Source organism: Kwoniella pini, chromosome 1, assembly GCF_000512605.2.
Source record: "Kwoniella pini CBS 10737 chromosome 1, complete sequence".
NCBI classification, from domain to species: domain Eukaryota; kingdom Fungi; phylum Basidiomycota; class Tremellomycetes; order Tremellales; family Cryptococcaceae; genus Kwoniella; species Kwoniella pini.
Window position 1 is genome coordinate 1170061 of NC_091716.1, and position 14139 is coordinate 1184199.

Below are 14139 nucleotides of genomic sequence, written 5' to 3' on the forward strand. Positions count from 1 at the left end.
GAACACATTTCCAGTCCCTTGAAATGTCTTCCACTACGATTAAGATGATGACAGAAGTGAATGAGACAGAACAGAACAGCCCTTGAGCCTTCGCCAGGAACAAGGGGATAAATAGATTATCTATATCAAGGTAAACGTGCGTTAATCGAAAGATATGATAAGGTAAATTACGTCCGATATATGTAATCACTCGAAAGTCTTGGCAAATTATCTTATGTCAGTAGGCAGCAGAGTCCGACCGACAAATGAGTTCAACACCAATTTCGAGAATATATCTTTCACGGAATACAAACGTTGGTCGGTAATAAGTAATCGGATGCAATTGGTCATACTGATGGTTTTCTCCCGACGAAATTAGGCGGGAATCAAGTAGCGATGAAGCTGATTAGTATAATCTTCATGAACGTTGATAAGTGACCTGAAGCGGTATTCAGTGAATAATTATGGTATTAGGTTGCCCAAATGCGAGAGGTCAAACAGAAACATGACGAAACGAATGATACACATATCTGATAAAATGCCACTTTGACAAATACCGTAAATTCCCATCAAACATTGATTTTCATGACGCGCCAGAATTTCAAACAAATCCTCTGAGAGGTATTCTAGAAATTTTGATTTTTGAACTTTCTTTTTATTCTTCTTTCTTTTCTTTCTTTCATGGGCCCGGCTCGATCCACCTTTTAATAAGGAGGCTCTCAGCGTTATCGACTGAATGGAAGTGTCCCCTTTCTTCTTTCTCATATTGAAGAGAATTGGTTGACGTATATTTCCTGTCGACGGGTATTAGTTTTTTTTACGGCTACTCCCTTTAAAAATTTCTTATATTCTTTTTCGTTTGTATCTTGATCGGTTCCCTTTTAACATCGCGAGCGCGATTGTTTTTAGGTTGAGCTGATTAGGAAAGAAAAAGTCATAAAGTGACAACCGTTATTTCATATCCTTGCTTAATTAGATCATTGATCTTTGAAGATTTGGGAGAAACCAACGGATTGACATATATTTTAGTGTTTGTAGAAATCTTCGAATTATCATCAATATAAAATATCATCCTTATGCAATTTGTGCAAATCGAATATGTAGTGAAATACCTATGCTTGAGTGATCATTCTGAACAAGATCGTTCAAATTAAGGCAAATATCTTTCATTTTGACAAACTGAATTTATACGATTATCTGGAATTTGCTCAACCGGTAACTCAACTAAGCAGTTATTATGATTTCTACGTCTTTTGCTTCTCTTTATTCATTCTTTACAGATAGACATTTGCCAAAATGATATAATGACCACACCTATCCGACAGGTTCTCCGACCGGTCCTTCCTCCGCATATCTCTGTATCAAGTACTCCTGTACATAGAGCATCACCTGCACCGCCAAGAGGAATACCGTTCTTCCGAGATCCAGCTCATACAATACCTACAAAATGGAACTTGTATAGACCTTTATTACGAATTTTATCTTCATCTTCTACATTCAGCTCTATTCATCGTGAGATCAAGATAAGATGGAGAGAGACTAAAGGTTTAACATCTGTTCCAAGGGTAAAATTATTCTTAAATGATTATTATGAATTATTAGAATATCTTAAATCAGATAAACCAAAACACAAGGAAGAAATAAATAAACTAGAAATTAGATTAAAAGAAAAACATTCTAAAATTGATTTAAAAGAAATTGAAAAAATGAAAATAATTAGAAATGTAAAAGAGGAAAAACCAAAAATGACAGGATCATATCATCGACCTACATTATTTAATATACCTCTTCCAAGATTTAAACCTCAACCAATTTCTATTGGATCTACAATACATAATAGACTTAGATCAAGAGAAAAAAGAATGTTAAAAAGAAAAGAATATAAATCTTTATTAATTGATATGAAACTTGAAATTGGATTTTGGAAATCATTACAAACAACTTCAACTTCTTCAAATGAAATTTCTAATTCAATAGATTTAGATTGGATAAAATCCAAAGATCCTAGATTTCCTGGAGGTTGGGATGGATTAATTAAAGAAGAAATTAAAATTATGGATCAAAGATTCATTAAGGAAAATTTAAGATCAGAAATGAAATTTGATGATGCCTTATTAGATAGGATTCAACGAGCTAAAGAGAAAAAAACTAAATGGTGGAAAGGTATTAAAGAAAGCAAGAAGGATGATCAGTCAGTTTCGATAGCTGGTTGAAGATATCTAGACTACAGCATCTGGCTGTTGAGATTGCTGCTTTAGTAATAATCGATCGGGTGAAGCAACGAAGCAATGCCTTCGTAATCTAGATATACAAATGCTGGACATACATGACTACGAATATGTAAAGGAAAACATCATGCCTCGCCAAGATCAGCAGCAAGAGCCATTCCTACAGCTTGTAATACCTCGACTGAAGGTTCATCGCCTATCTCGTTATCTTCCTCTGCTTGGCCCATAGCATCTACATCTTCTCCGAGTGGAACCTGATCCTCTATCTCTTCACCGCTTTCACCTATCTCTCCAGCCTCATCCTCGCTTTCTGAATCATAATCGCCAAGAGCCATCAGACCTTCTATATTCACTTTAGGTTTTTTCGTATCGACCTCTTTGACTTTAGTTGATGTGTCATCATTTTGACCATTATCTATCGAATCAACCTTTCGCTTGCCCCACCCGTTGTCTCTAGTCCTGGCGACATTTCTACCTGCAATCACAGGCTCAGAAAGAGGTACGATAACAATTACACCATTCTTCAATCCTTCGTCCCATTCTATTCTGTCTAGGACCTCAATCACAGGAAACTCGACCCATGATGTTCCCTTCAACACCTCTGGAAGTGGTTTAGATGAGTCCAATGGCGGATAAAATAGTTTCTGACCTTGTGTATGTTCAGGTGCCGGACGAGTGGGCGTAGAATAAAACGGGAGGACATGTACAACCTTTGTCGAAGTCAATGGGATGTTCGTCAAGGAAAGAAGTGTAGGCGAAGGATTAGATTTAGCTGTATCTGAAGTAGAGAAAAGTACCCTTGGATGAACGATAGTCTTGACATTACAACTTGCGGGCTTTTTCTCAAGTAGAGCTGATGGTATGTTGATATGTAAGGTTATATAAACTTGATGAGATCTTTCAAAATAATTAATCATTTCCATATCAGTACGCAAAGTTCTCGTTTAGGACATTTTGATAGAGCTCACTTTGCATTCCAATTTGATTGATTCAATTTCTTTTTTTCCATTCCAGAAGGTAAAAAATCAACATCACAACCTAATTTATTTAATTCCAATTTCAATTTCCAAGCTTTTTTAATTGCAGGTCTAATTTTATTTTTTATTAATTTTTGATTATTCAAATTCGGGTTTGATTTTGATTTTTGAATTTCATCAATTTTAACATCTTCTCCCCAATTTGTAACTTTTCTACGACCTTCTTCTAACCATTTATAATCATCTGACCAAGCACCTTGACTATATTGATTTAAAGGTACAAATGCGGTAGGATCTCTAATTCCATTACATTCATCTTTTATTTTATGTTTTTTTGAACATTCTAATGAGCATGTACGTTTTGAACATCTTGGACAAGTGTATTTAGGTGGTATTGAACAGATTGTACATTTCGTATTATTCACAGGAGATTTAGGTGTTATAGATAAATTGAGAGTTGTAACTTTAGATGGACCTGCAATAGGTAAAGAAGAGGAAGAGGAGGGGACGAAAGAAGGTCGTGCGGGTAAAGGGTGATTCATCTTACAGTGCCCTTATTACTTTGGGCTTGACACCACTATCTGTAGTGGAATGATTCTGATGTTTGATCAAATTGTGATGGCTCAATGAAGATTTGCTGCTGTAAGATATCCGGTTACTTATGAACTGAACTTTTGACAAAACTAGATCCGAGCGGTAATTACCGCCACCACCGCTGACTTTATTTGGTTCCCGAATTATCGTCTGCCATCTCAGAGACGATTATTTAATTTTCAATCTGACTTCTTCCTGTACCCTATGGACTCATCGATATACACCCATGATGGGACCTACGTGGCTGAAATCACTGAGTGCACGTATCGAGGAGTTCGTAAACAGCCATCAAGCCACAAATAACGGATCAAAGTGATACTCGAGCCTATATAAATCAACGATCCAAGCGTAAGGAACGAATAGTGGGAACCGCTTTTCAGGAATAAGGGATCAGATTGTGGTGATATCTGCATCAGTGTAATGACTTTTGAGGCCCTTTCGAATCGTTCCGCACTTTGTCCGGCGATCAAATGATTACGAAATCTGAACGAATCCCCTTTCAATAGATAATCGAATCCCCGCAATACCTCTCTTATGTCATGTATCCCTCTTATTGTTCTCTATTTTTCCCCCTTGTCGCTAATCCTTACACGATGATTTTGTAGCTATGATCACTCACACACAAAGCGGAGATGAAATCTGATGATCTGAGCATCACCCTTTTTTGAAGTTACTGATTAGATCCTGATGGGAATATTGGAAGTTGAGCTGATTGTATTATGGGACAAAATTAATGCCAAGGTATTCCTCGAAAAGGATCTGATTTTTAGGCATTAGACTGATGTTGCTGTGCCCGATTCAATCAAAATCTAAATAAGGAAGATTATCATCGAAGGTATCAAGAACTTGACCTTTGTTCTTTTATTAACATCGTCAATCACAGATATCTTCTCTAACTATAATTCAATTTTTCAAAATGTCAGGTCAATCTAGTTTATCATATCCAGAGATGGTGAGTTGATGAATCTCGAAGTGATGAGTTGATATCTGAACGTTTTCATTCCACAATGATTGGCTAGAATTGTTCGAAAGGAACGATAGATGGGCTGCAGAAGTTCGTAAACGGGATCCAGGAGTAAGTTTCACAATTCAACGAAATAGTCATTGTTTTTAGTCGAAGACGCATCAATTGCTCATGAAAAACCTTGTATTCAGTTCTTCCCAAAACACTATCCTGGTCAAAGGCCAGAAATACTCTGGATCGGCTGTATGTTCAAAATCATACTCTGATATGTATATTTTCGCTTACTCGACATTTTTGACAGGCTCAGATGCTCGTGTACCTGAGACTACAATTATGGGTTGTCAACCAGGTGATATTTTCGTACATCGGAATATTGCCAAGTAAGTTCAAAAATAACGCTTCATCCCGATGAACCCTTACTTGTTAGGAAAAGCAGTTATATCAATATTAATTATTCGTTATAGTTTATACTCTCCTCAAGATGATTCTTTAAATGCAGTTATGATGATAGCTTTACAAAACTTCAAAGTAAAGCATATAGTAGTTACTGTAAGTTTAAATTCAAGCAATTTCTTTCTTCAAATCTTTTTATTTAGTCTAATGAGCTTAAGAAGAAATAATGTTGAACTTTTAAGGGTCATACAAATTGCGTAGGATGTCAAACTGCATTAAATGTTTCATTATTACCAACAACAAAAGCAATTACTCCATTACAAAAATATGTTGAACCTTTAGCAACACTTTCTAAAACTTTATTCATTGATAATAGACCTCCAAGTTTAGATTTATTAGTTGAAGAAAATGTTTTACAACAAGTTAAAAATCTTTCAGAATGTGATCTAGTGCAAAATGTAAGTTTGATACTCTTCAAAGCATGCCACTTAATTATTTCCGATGTATAGATGATCTCATTGTTGACTTGGGTTCAAATGAATTTTCAGGATTGGAAAAGAAGAGGTACGTATGGTGTTAGAGTACACGGATGGGTATATCATCTTGAAGATGTGAGTATTCTTTGCTCAATATTTCTGGACTTCCATTCATCGTTGATGTATCCATTAAATCTCTGATTTCGTCCAGGGAACAATTCGAGATTTGAACTGTGCAATCGGTCCACCTGGACATGTTCCTGGAAAAAGATTAGTTGATACCTATTTCTAAGATTATATAGCAAGTAATGATGTAAACAAATCAAATGCATGACCAATTGTGTATATTATAGATATAAGTTTTTATGAGACACGATGATAGGTTTTATACGGATGAAAAGAAAAGGTAGGTGAATAATTAAGAGATTTAGATGAACCCTCAGCATATAATTGTATGATATCGCTCCTGGCATTGAATACCCTTTATGACCGATGTCAGGCGGTCAGGTAATTCGAGCTAGCGATGAAGAAATTCAAAAGCATCATAGGGTCAAAAGGGGGTTTTATAAAACATGATCGAAATCTATCACTTAAAGTGAAAGATGTTGAAAATGTAACGTAAAATGACAATAATCAGATGTGTGGGTGATTAAAGGTTATTTTATGATTTATATAAAAGTGAAATTTTTAATGGAATTTTAAATAAGTGAAAATAATAGCCCAAGAAAAACACAGAGTAAGCCCCATCGAGTTATCTATCCTTCACCCTTCTAAATGAAAGAGTGAAGTAAGATAGACAATCGTATTACTATAATCTATGAGCACGTATTTTCATCTTTTCAATTTCATCTCTAGTTCTTCCAATTGATCATTTTAATTCTTAACGGCTCGTATCTTCGCCTGTATAAGAAATGATAAATAGAAGAAATTTCGAAAAACCTCGGCAAGATCCAATATGTTCATCTTTAAATTTTCCTTTCAGGATATAAGAAACCCTTACTTGGAAGATAGATAAAAAATCATATTGTTTAAATTGATCTTGACAACCCTCTTCTTCAACTTGAAGAAGTGTTCGTAAACGGAGAAAGACGGAATATCGTTCATTTGAATTTCCAGAATAAATCAGGGGAAGGAATGAAAGATTAATCATGTAATTTCACATACAAGTCCTTTCGGAATCTTCCATATTCCCACAATTTCATTCCTTGAATTGAGATTCAAATTAATGGATATAGACTTTGAATCTCCATTTAGAATAATCTATCAAGTGAGGGAAAGAGGATTGAAAAGAGGAAATTCTAAGATGTGAAAAGAGGCTCCGGGGACTTTCACCCACAGCGTTGAGTTTGATAGAACATAATTTATGTCTATTTGTACGTGAGCTGCGATTACGATTCTTGTGCTTGAGCTATATGAAGAAGAAGAAGGAAAGAAGAAAACCAAATTGAAATTTTGATTTTATGTAGCGAGGGGAAATCGTTAGCGCGAAACTCATATCTTACAAAGTGAGGGTAATGTTTAATTAGTAATTATATAAAGAAGTGGAGGTAGTCCTCCCGATTGAGTCAGAAGTGATCATCGCCTAATGAAAAGTTGAATGCTAAGAAGATCGACCTTCATAAAACTCAATTATATAACTCATTGCAGATCATCAAATTAGGATTGGACATCAACAGACAGACGGATTTGAGATGGTACTAGAACGTTCTCGGAAAGCTTTGATCATTGGTGCAGGACCTGTAGGCGCCCTCACCGCTTTAAGTTTACATAGAAGAGGATGGGAGGTAGAACTCTGGGAATCTCGGGATGGTTAGCTCGGCTTGGCGTGAATTGATGCGCCAGCAGGAAGCTAATTCAAGATTGTTTCTCATACAGATCCAAGAGGGAAAGATACAGCTCCGAGTAATCTAAGATCTATAAACTTAGCTATTTCTGCTCGTGGTCTAGAAGCACTACGCAGTGTTGATCCTTCTCTAGGTAAGCTATCGACGAGTTATGTTATATCTGCTTAGCTAATGATGGTTTGTAGCGGAACAATTTCAGAATGAAGCTATACCTATGAAAGGTCGTATGATCCATCATGTAAACGGCAAACAGGAATCTCAAATATATGATCCGATAAATGGCCAAGTAAGCTGTTCCTTATTGTCTTGTACATGGACCTACGCTGAACGCACTTTGCCATAACTAGTGCATAAATTCCATCGGAAGACCATTATTGAATCAAAGATTAGTCGAATCCCTGCCGGACGCCATCAAAATACGCTTTCAGACCAAATTATCCAGAGTGGATCTTAACAATAAGATAGCGTTCGGTTCTTGTCCTGAGAAGAAAGATGCTATACCGGGGGAGGAGCACGATGATGGACAAATAGGAGGAGGAGATCACGGAAAATCTGCAGGAAGAGCGCAAAATGCTAAAGGAGAGGATAAGGAGGACGAAAGTGGAACTCCTTTCGATCTTATCATTGGTTGTGATGGAAGTTGGTCTAAAGTTAGAACGTCCATCATGCGGATGGAAAGGTGAGGTAACAGCTTTATCACTTCATTTCGAGCAGTTTAGTTGACATCAGATGATTGCAATACTCAGGATGGATTTCTCACAATCGTTTATTCCTCACGCATATATAGAGCTTCACATGCCTGCTGATCCATCTAAACCTGGCGGGTATGCTATCGATAAAAATCATCTACATATTTGGCCAAGGCATTCTTTCATGCTGATAGGTCTACCAAACAAGGTATGACGTGTCTGTCCTCCTGATACTGAGAACATTCAGCTGATACTACTTGGGAAATGGAAAATAGGACGGCTCATTCACTTTGACTTTGTTCATACCCTTCTCATCCCTCTCAACGCTCACCACAAGAGAAGCCGCAGGTCGATTCTTTGTCGAACATTTCCCTTCCGCCGTACAGATCATAGGGGAGAAAAGGTTACTAGATGATTTCGAAAATAACCCCAGGGGTAATTTGGTCACTATTAACGTGAGTAAGCTAGATGAGCCGTACTTACGATAGCTGATTCGTGGAGATATCAGTGCACGCCATCAGCATGGTCAAGTCATGCCTTGTTACTGGGAGATGCCTCACATAGTATGGTTCCGTAAGTGTTTACATCTTTGATATCGCTGTCACCCTGATTTGGGCTGACATGGTTGGTAAAGATTTTATGGACAAGGTCTCAATTGTGGTCTTGAAGATGTTAGAGTACTCAGTTCAATTTTAGAGAAACACAAGATCAAATCAACCACTTCTTTGAGAATGGGAGAAACAGATAAAGATCTTGAATTAGCCTTGAAAGCTTATTCAGTTGAAAGGCAAGAAGATCTTAAAGCTATTTGCGAATTGGCCTTGCAAAATTAGTATGTTATGTCTCTTCTTTGCATTTTCGTCTTCGAAAGTTAAAGTTAATATGTTTGGTTTTTTCGAAACAGCACTGAAATGAGATCTCACGTTCTTTCACCTCTTCATCACATTCGTCGATTTATAGACTCTGCACTTACACAACTTATACCTTCTCGACCTTCCTCATTGCATTTATCTTTGACTGACGCTTTCCCAACTAAACGAGTCAAAGGTTGGACAAGTTTATACGAAATGGTCACCTTTCGTCCGGATGTTCCATATTCTGAAGCTCTAAGAAAAGAAAAAGCGCAAAAAGAAATTATGGCTTGGACCGGATATATTAGTGGTATTGTAGGTATTGGAGCGATTGGATTTGCAGGTTTAAGATTGACTAGGAAATGGTTAGAAAGACATTGAAGTGTTTATCACTATTTTGGCTTTTGTATCTGTAAATGTCGGTCATTTGAGGGTTGTCATGCTGACAGAAATTGTCATATATTATGCATATATAATGGGTACGCGATCCCTTCTTGCCTTTTAAGTCATATCGCACTATTGCTCAGAACCAGGAGGATAATGCTGTGATACACATTCATCAATGATTTATCACTTATTTGAAGGTCATCAAGAGTTTCGAAACCAATCTCAAACTCACGTTAAACCCTTGTAAAGGTGGTAAACCCCATTCTTGTGGATTCCATTCTTCCAAATGAGCTAAAACTTGTTTAGCACCAAAATTTGAATTTGGATCTAAAGCTAATAATTCGGAATCTGGAACCCAAATAACTATATGAGGGAAATTAAAAATTAAAAATTAAAAATCAACAAACAAATAATCATCATTAAAATTGAATAATTTTTGGATTATTGATTTCATTTTTTCAAAAGAATTTTAGAAAAAAAAATATGTATAACTAACCATTCATACCTGCTTCTACACCAGCAATTACACCAGGTCTAGCATCTTCAAATACAACTCCTTTTGTTCTTTCAATTTTTTGATTTTCTGTACATTCATCTGCTGTTCCTACATCTCGACCTTTTAAGTATTATTAAGCATTAATATTTTTTCTGATAATATTATTATACAAAAGAAAAAAAAAAGTATAAGAAATGAAAATATTTACCTAGACTATTAGCTGCAGCTAAAAAAACATCAGGTTTTGGTTTACCTCTACCTGGTTTCACTTGTGGTGAATCACCTGTTATGATACAATTTGAAGGGAATAAAGAAAATATATGTGGAAGGTGAGTCTATAAAGGACCCCCCCCAAAAAAAGAGGAATTAGCTTCTTTTGATACATATCCTTTATTCATAATTGAGTTTGTTATTAATAAGACTTTTAAACATACCGTTTTATATTGAAAATTTTCATAAGTTGATCCAGTAGCTAAAGCAATTGGTATTCCTGCATCATACTGTAATATATGATTAATTACAAAAAAAAAAGAAGTTTGTGAAAGTGAATGAATGGAATTGACTTACCAAACCTTTAACCAGAGCTGCAGCTCCTCTCATAGGTTGTACTTTCCTAAATAATTCTTCTCTTTTGTCATCACCTTCTTTTAAAAATTCATCAACTGTCATATCTTCTTTTACTTTTGGGAAATGCGATAATATATATTCAGCTGCCATTCGTGAAGCTATTATTAGATACTGTCAGCATCAATATTCAGACCCCAGCCAGATACTTCTTTTATAGAGAGCACGCTAACACGAGAGTGCCCTTCACGAAACTCTCATTCTTAAGGATTGTCTTATGAATAATAATTCAACTTACTTTTACCCATCACACCAGCTTTGATCTCCCAAGTCATTTTATAACCATATCGTTCTAGTGTACTATCTAGTTGAGAGTCAAAGACCTACAATCAGCAATGATTATATTCATTTCAGCTATGCAACTAATTTCCAACTTACTAGTAACTTGTGTATATATTCTCTCTGAATCGCTATTTTCATCAAACCAAAAAAAAACAATATCATCATATCAGCTCATTTCGGATTTATCCTCCTAGGTGTATTCCATATTAATAGTAGAATTTTCCTCACACTACAAAGAGTGTTAGCATATATTTCTTAGAAATATTGTAAAATAAATTGGAAATTACTTAATAAACCGTCCATATCGAATATACAATATTCTATCTTCGGTCTACTTTCAGTACTATTAATTGAAGATGACATGTTTGTGCGGTATCTTCAAGGTATGTAATTTATTTATTGATATTGTTCAGGTTATATTGATTTCCGATCCTGTTATTTTTGTTTCAGGCTAGCAAAAATGATAAGATAATCCAAGCTAAAGCTGTTTGAATCAAATACGATATTTTCGAAAAGTAGAAAATAATTAAGCTGATCTTCGGTCCGAACGTTTGAATTACTTCTCTTCGTTACTTTCCGTTGGTAATTCAAGTTAAATTACAATTTATCTATCTATTTCTTCGATTCATATTGTGTATCTCACATGTTTAGGTGAGAAGAAGATCATCACCTTACAAGCTATGCTCAAGTATGCACGCGACCTCAGAGCAAATGCAGATTTACTGCTATTGAGAATTGTAGCCCGAATATATGATTCGCTCGTATTGCTCGATTATGATCATCAACGTAGTCATTCAATATTCAGTTTACATCTTACACATGATCATAACCTCTATATATTCTATATATGTGATAATACAAAGTCTACTTAAACTGTAAAAACTAGTGGAAAAGAAAATGTCCCTTATTTCCGGATATTTTGTAAACTACGCAGTAAACCATGGATTTGGCTTCAATTTGTTTGCCAATTGCAGTGAGGTGAGAAGCTTAAAAAGACTAGACGGGGGATTATGTATATGGAGAAGAAAGATTATAATGTCCTTTATGGTAATGTCCATTAAACAAAAAAGAAGAAGAAAAGTAAAAAAAATATTGATTTAAGAGATAGTTGGTAATTTTGCTAGAATACAGCTATGACGCGTCTCTTCAATAGCTAGTTCGAGCCAATAAAGTTGATGTTATGATATGATTATTGATGACAGATTTTAGAAACAAGTTGATGAAAAAAGTCGAGTTTATTATTGTAATACCACTTGATCATCATCTTCTAATCCTATTGCTGTGATTGGAGTAGCAGGAGTAGTTGTTCCTTTTTTAACGCAAGTTTGTCTATCTGGTGAAACAACATATCCATCGAAACATGAATAAACTTGACATGTACCAGATTCGCATCCTGTTGCTCTTGCATTTGAGATTAAAGAACAATCTTGTCTATTAATTAACGATTTCATAATTGAATTAGCTTATTATTCACTAAAAAAATTAACGCGTTTTTAAGAGACTTACCCAGAACCAAGAGCTAAACAACCACCACAAGAATTTAATTCTGTATCTAATTCAACACATTCAAATCCAACTTTAAACCAATCTGCTAAACTATTTAGACTATTTTCTAATTTATTTATACTTTCACTTGTTACTTCTTCAGAAATTGGACAAGCGATTGATCCACCAGGACATAAGAAACTTGAATAATCTTTCTTTTTTAAAGGTTCTACTTTTTTATTACGTTTTTGTGCACCCATACGACGCGAAGGTTGTGGTCTACGTGCTTGTAATTTATCTGTTGTTTTATCTGCTGCAGCTGCTTCTACTATTGAACATATTAATGGCGCTGCTAATACCATTAAAATGATTAATCGTTGGATGGATGAAGGTAATCTAATCATTGTTCTAGAGATATTTGGTGTCGTGTGGACGTGAATTAGTCGGTGTAATTGAAGTTTGTGATTGAAAGTGTGTTTGGTTTGTTGGGTTTCTAAAAAGATTTCTGTTTTTAAATGTCAATGTAGACGAGGTATTTATATATACCGATAGATTTGCTGATTGTTAAAAGAGATAAACAACAATAATAAACCAGAGATATGTTTAGACAATCACTTGATAGCTAAACTGAAAAAGAGATCAAACACGATAATTTGTTGATAGGGAGATATGCGATTCCAAGTTGTTTTTCGGTCACTATTCTCTTAAAATTCCGAACAATGGGTGTCCTTTCTGATGAGCCAAATATTTTAATTGTTGAAGTTGTTCCGAATTTTGAGGAAGAAGCCAAGCTTTATTTGATAATTGATCGACAGAAGTAGGATTCCTTTGCTTTTCTTCGGCGGCACGTAGATGGAAAAAGTCAAATGGATGAGCAAGTCTAAGTGAATATGTCGATAATTTCGCAGTTCTTGCTGTTCTGCAGAACGATAGACACGAATAAGAATCCGACTTTGTGATAGTCTTGAGGCGTGACCGCTTTAAATCCTCCTTATGAGAAATGTAAAAGTTTAATATTTTCGATTAATAACGATATCTTCTTTACTGATGACTTATTTCACTTCCAGTTTTATGAAGGAATTGATGATGATTGCGAAGAGGTAATGATGATAAGAAGAAAGGAAGAGGAAGAAGAAGAAGAAACTATATTTACGGATTAAAGATGATATGACACGGTACTTGGTTTATAACATAATTCGGGTTATTTAAAAGGGGTAAAATCAGAAGAAAATGAATATTTTCTCATGTTTTGCTTGTATGCGAAGGAAAAAAGGCTGTTGTAGGTAATTTATTTTATCTTTGCTTTTCTTTTCTAGCGCGCGGTCATTTTCAAGATTCCTTAATTGAGAAACATCCGAAAGAACCCTTAAATCGAAACAAGACTAGTTTTATTTATCATGATAGACCCGAGACCCTTGTTTTGTTTCTTCGTAAGATATGATAGTCATACAAGAGACCCTAATAAAAAAAGTATGTCTCAATTAAACTTTTTGTAAATCAGAAGGGCGTTCCGGCTTCTTCTACGAGAAAGAAAGGATAATTTGGACCGGTGTGGCTTTTCAGATTTCCGCTAATTTGGAACACTGCGGTGCTTTACTATAAGAAGCGTTTAATGAACATGAAGGTGAACATTTTAGTAAGAAACCTTATATCACCCTTATCGACAAACAAGAAAATGTTGTTCTGATATCGTTATACAAAAAGAAGGAAGAAATTGTTGAAGATATAGGATCTCGCTGACACAGAATAACGCGATAACGAGGTCAATATAGCAATTGCCGCAGTTCATTTATCGGACTCCTTTCGATTGATTTTGATCTCCACACACAGACATCCCATCAGAAGATAAGAGAATTTGATGTTGATTAAT

General features: G+C 35.4%; 6 protein-coding genes across 6 annotated transcripts; 3 read left to right on the top strand and 3 right to left on the bottom strand.

Annotated features, from left to right (window-relative positions):
- Nucleotides 1–1283: 1283 nt before the first annotated feature.
- On the top strand, nucleotides 1284–2192 carry I206_100450 (uncharacterized protein; the record flags this gene model as incomplete). Its single annotated transcript, XM_019152655.1, has 1 exon — nucleotides 1284–2192. The coding sequence occupies one exon, from the start codon at nucleotides 1284–1286 to the stop codon at nucleotides 2190–2192; it is 909 nt and encodes a 302-aa protein (XP_019014793.1).
- A 140-nt stretch (nucleotides 2193–2332) lies between these two features.
- Nucleotides 2333–3726, bottom strand: I206_100451 (uncharacterized protein; the record flags this gene model as incomplete). Its single annotated transcript, XM_019152654.1, has 2 exons — nucleotides 2333–3104; nucleotides 3176–3726. The coding sequence occupies 2 exons, from the start codon at nucleotides 3724–3726 to the stop codon at nucleotides 2333–2335; spliced, it is 1323 nt and encodes a 440-aa protein (XP_019014792.1).
- A 968-nt stretch (nucleotides 3727–4694) lies between these two features.
- I206_100452 (uncharacterized protein) lies at nucleotides 4695–5903 on the top strand (the record flags this gene model as incomplete). The annotated part of the gene is made up of 8 exons (XM_070202205.1): nucleotides 4695–4734; nucleotides 4798–4853; nucleotides 4934–4985; nucleotides 5044–5122; nucleotides 5207–5291; nucleotides 5378–5593; nucleotides 5684–5746; nucleotides 5823–5903. The coding sequence occupies 8 exons, from the start codon at nucleotides 4695–4697 to the stop codon at nucleotides 5901–5903; spliced, it is 672 nt and encodes a 223-aa protein (XP_070058306.1).
- Nucleotides 5904–7302: 1399 nt separating this feature from the next.
- Nucleotides 7303–9376, top strand: I206_100453 (kynurenine 3-monooxygenase; the record flags this gene model as incomplete). The annotated part of the gene is made up of 9 exons (XM_070202206.1): nucleotides 7303–7420; nucleotides 7487–7588; nucleotides 7641–7741; nucleotides 7803–8134; nucleotides 8202–8352; nucleotides 8420–8599; nucleotides 8653–8717; nucleotides 8779–8976; nucleotides 9049–9376. 9 exons carry the CDS (start codon nucleotides 7303–7305, stop codon nucleotides 9374–9376), a joined length of 1575 nt encoding a protein of 524 aa, XP_070058307.1.
- Nucleotides 9377–9511: 135 nt separating this feature from the next.
- Nucleotides 9512–11147, bottom strand: I206_100454 (uncharacterized protein; the record flags this gene model as incomplete). The annotated part of the gene is made up of 9 exons (XM_019152651.2): nucleotides 9512–9538; nucleotides 9615–9745; nucleotides 9879–9998; nucleotides 10087–10213; nucleotides 10313–10378; nucleotides 10446–10603; nucleotides 10741–10806; nucleotides 10881–10904; nucleotides 11072–11147. The coding sequence occupies 9 exons, from the start codon at nucleotides 11145–11147 to the stop codon at nucleotides 9512–9514; spliced, it is 795 nt and encodes a 264-aa protein (XP_019014789.2).
- An 875-nt stretch (nucleotides 11148–12022) lies between these two features.
- On the bottom strand, nucleotides 12023–12673 carry I206_100455 (uncharacterized protein; the record flags this gene model as incomplete). Its single annotated transcript, XM_019152650.1, has 2 exons — nucleotides 12023–12215; nucleotides 12291–12673. The coding sequence occupies 2 exons, from the start codon at nucleotides 12671–12673 to the stop codon at nucleotides 12023–12025; spliced, it is 576 nt and encodes a 191-aa protein (XP_019014788.1).
- Between the last annotated feature and the right edge of the window lie 1466 nt (nucleotides 12674–14139).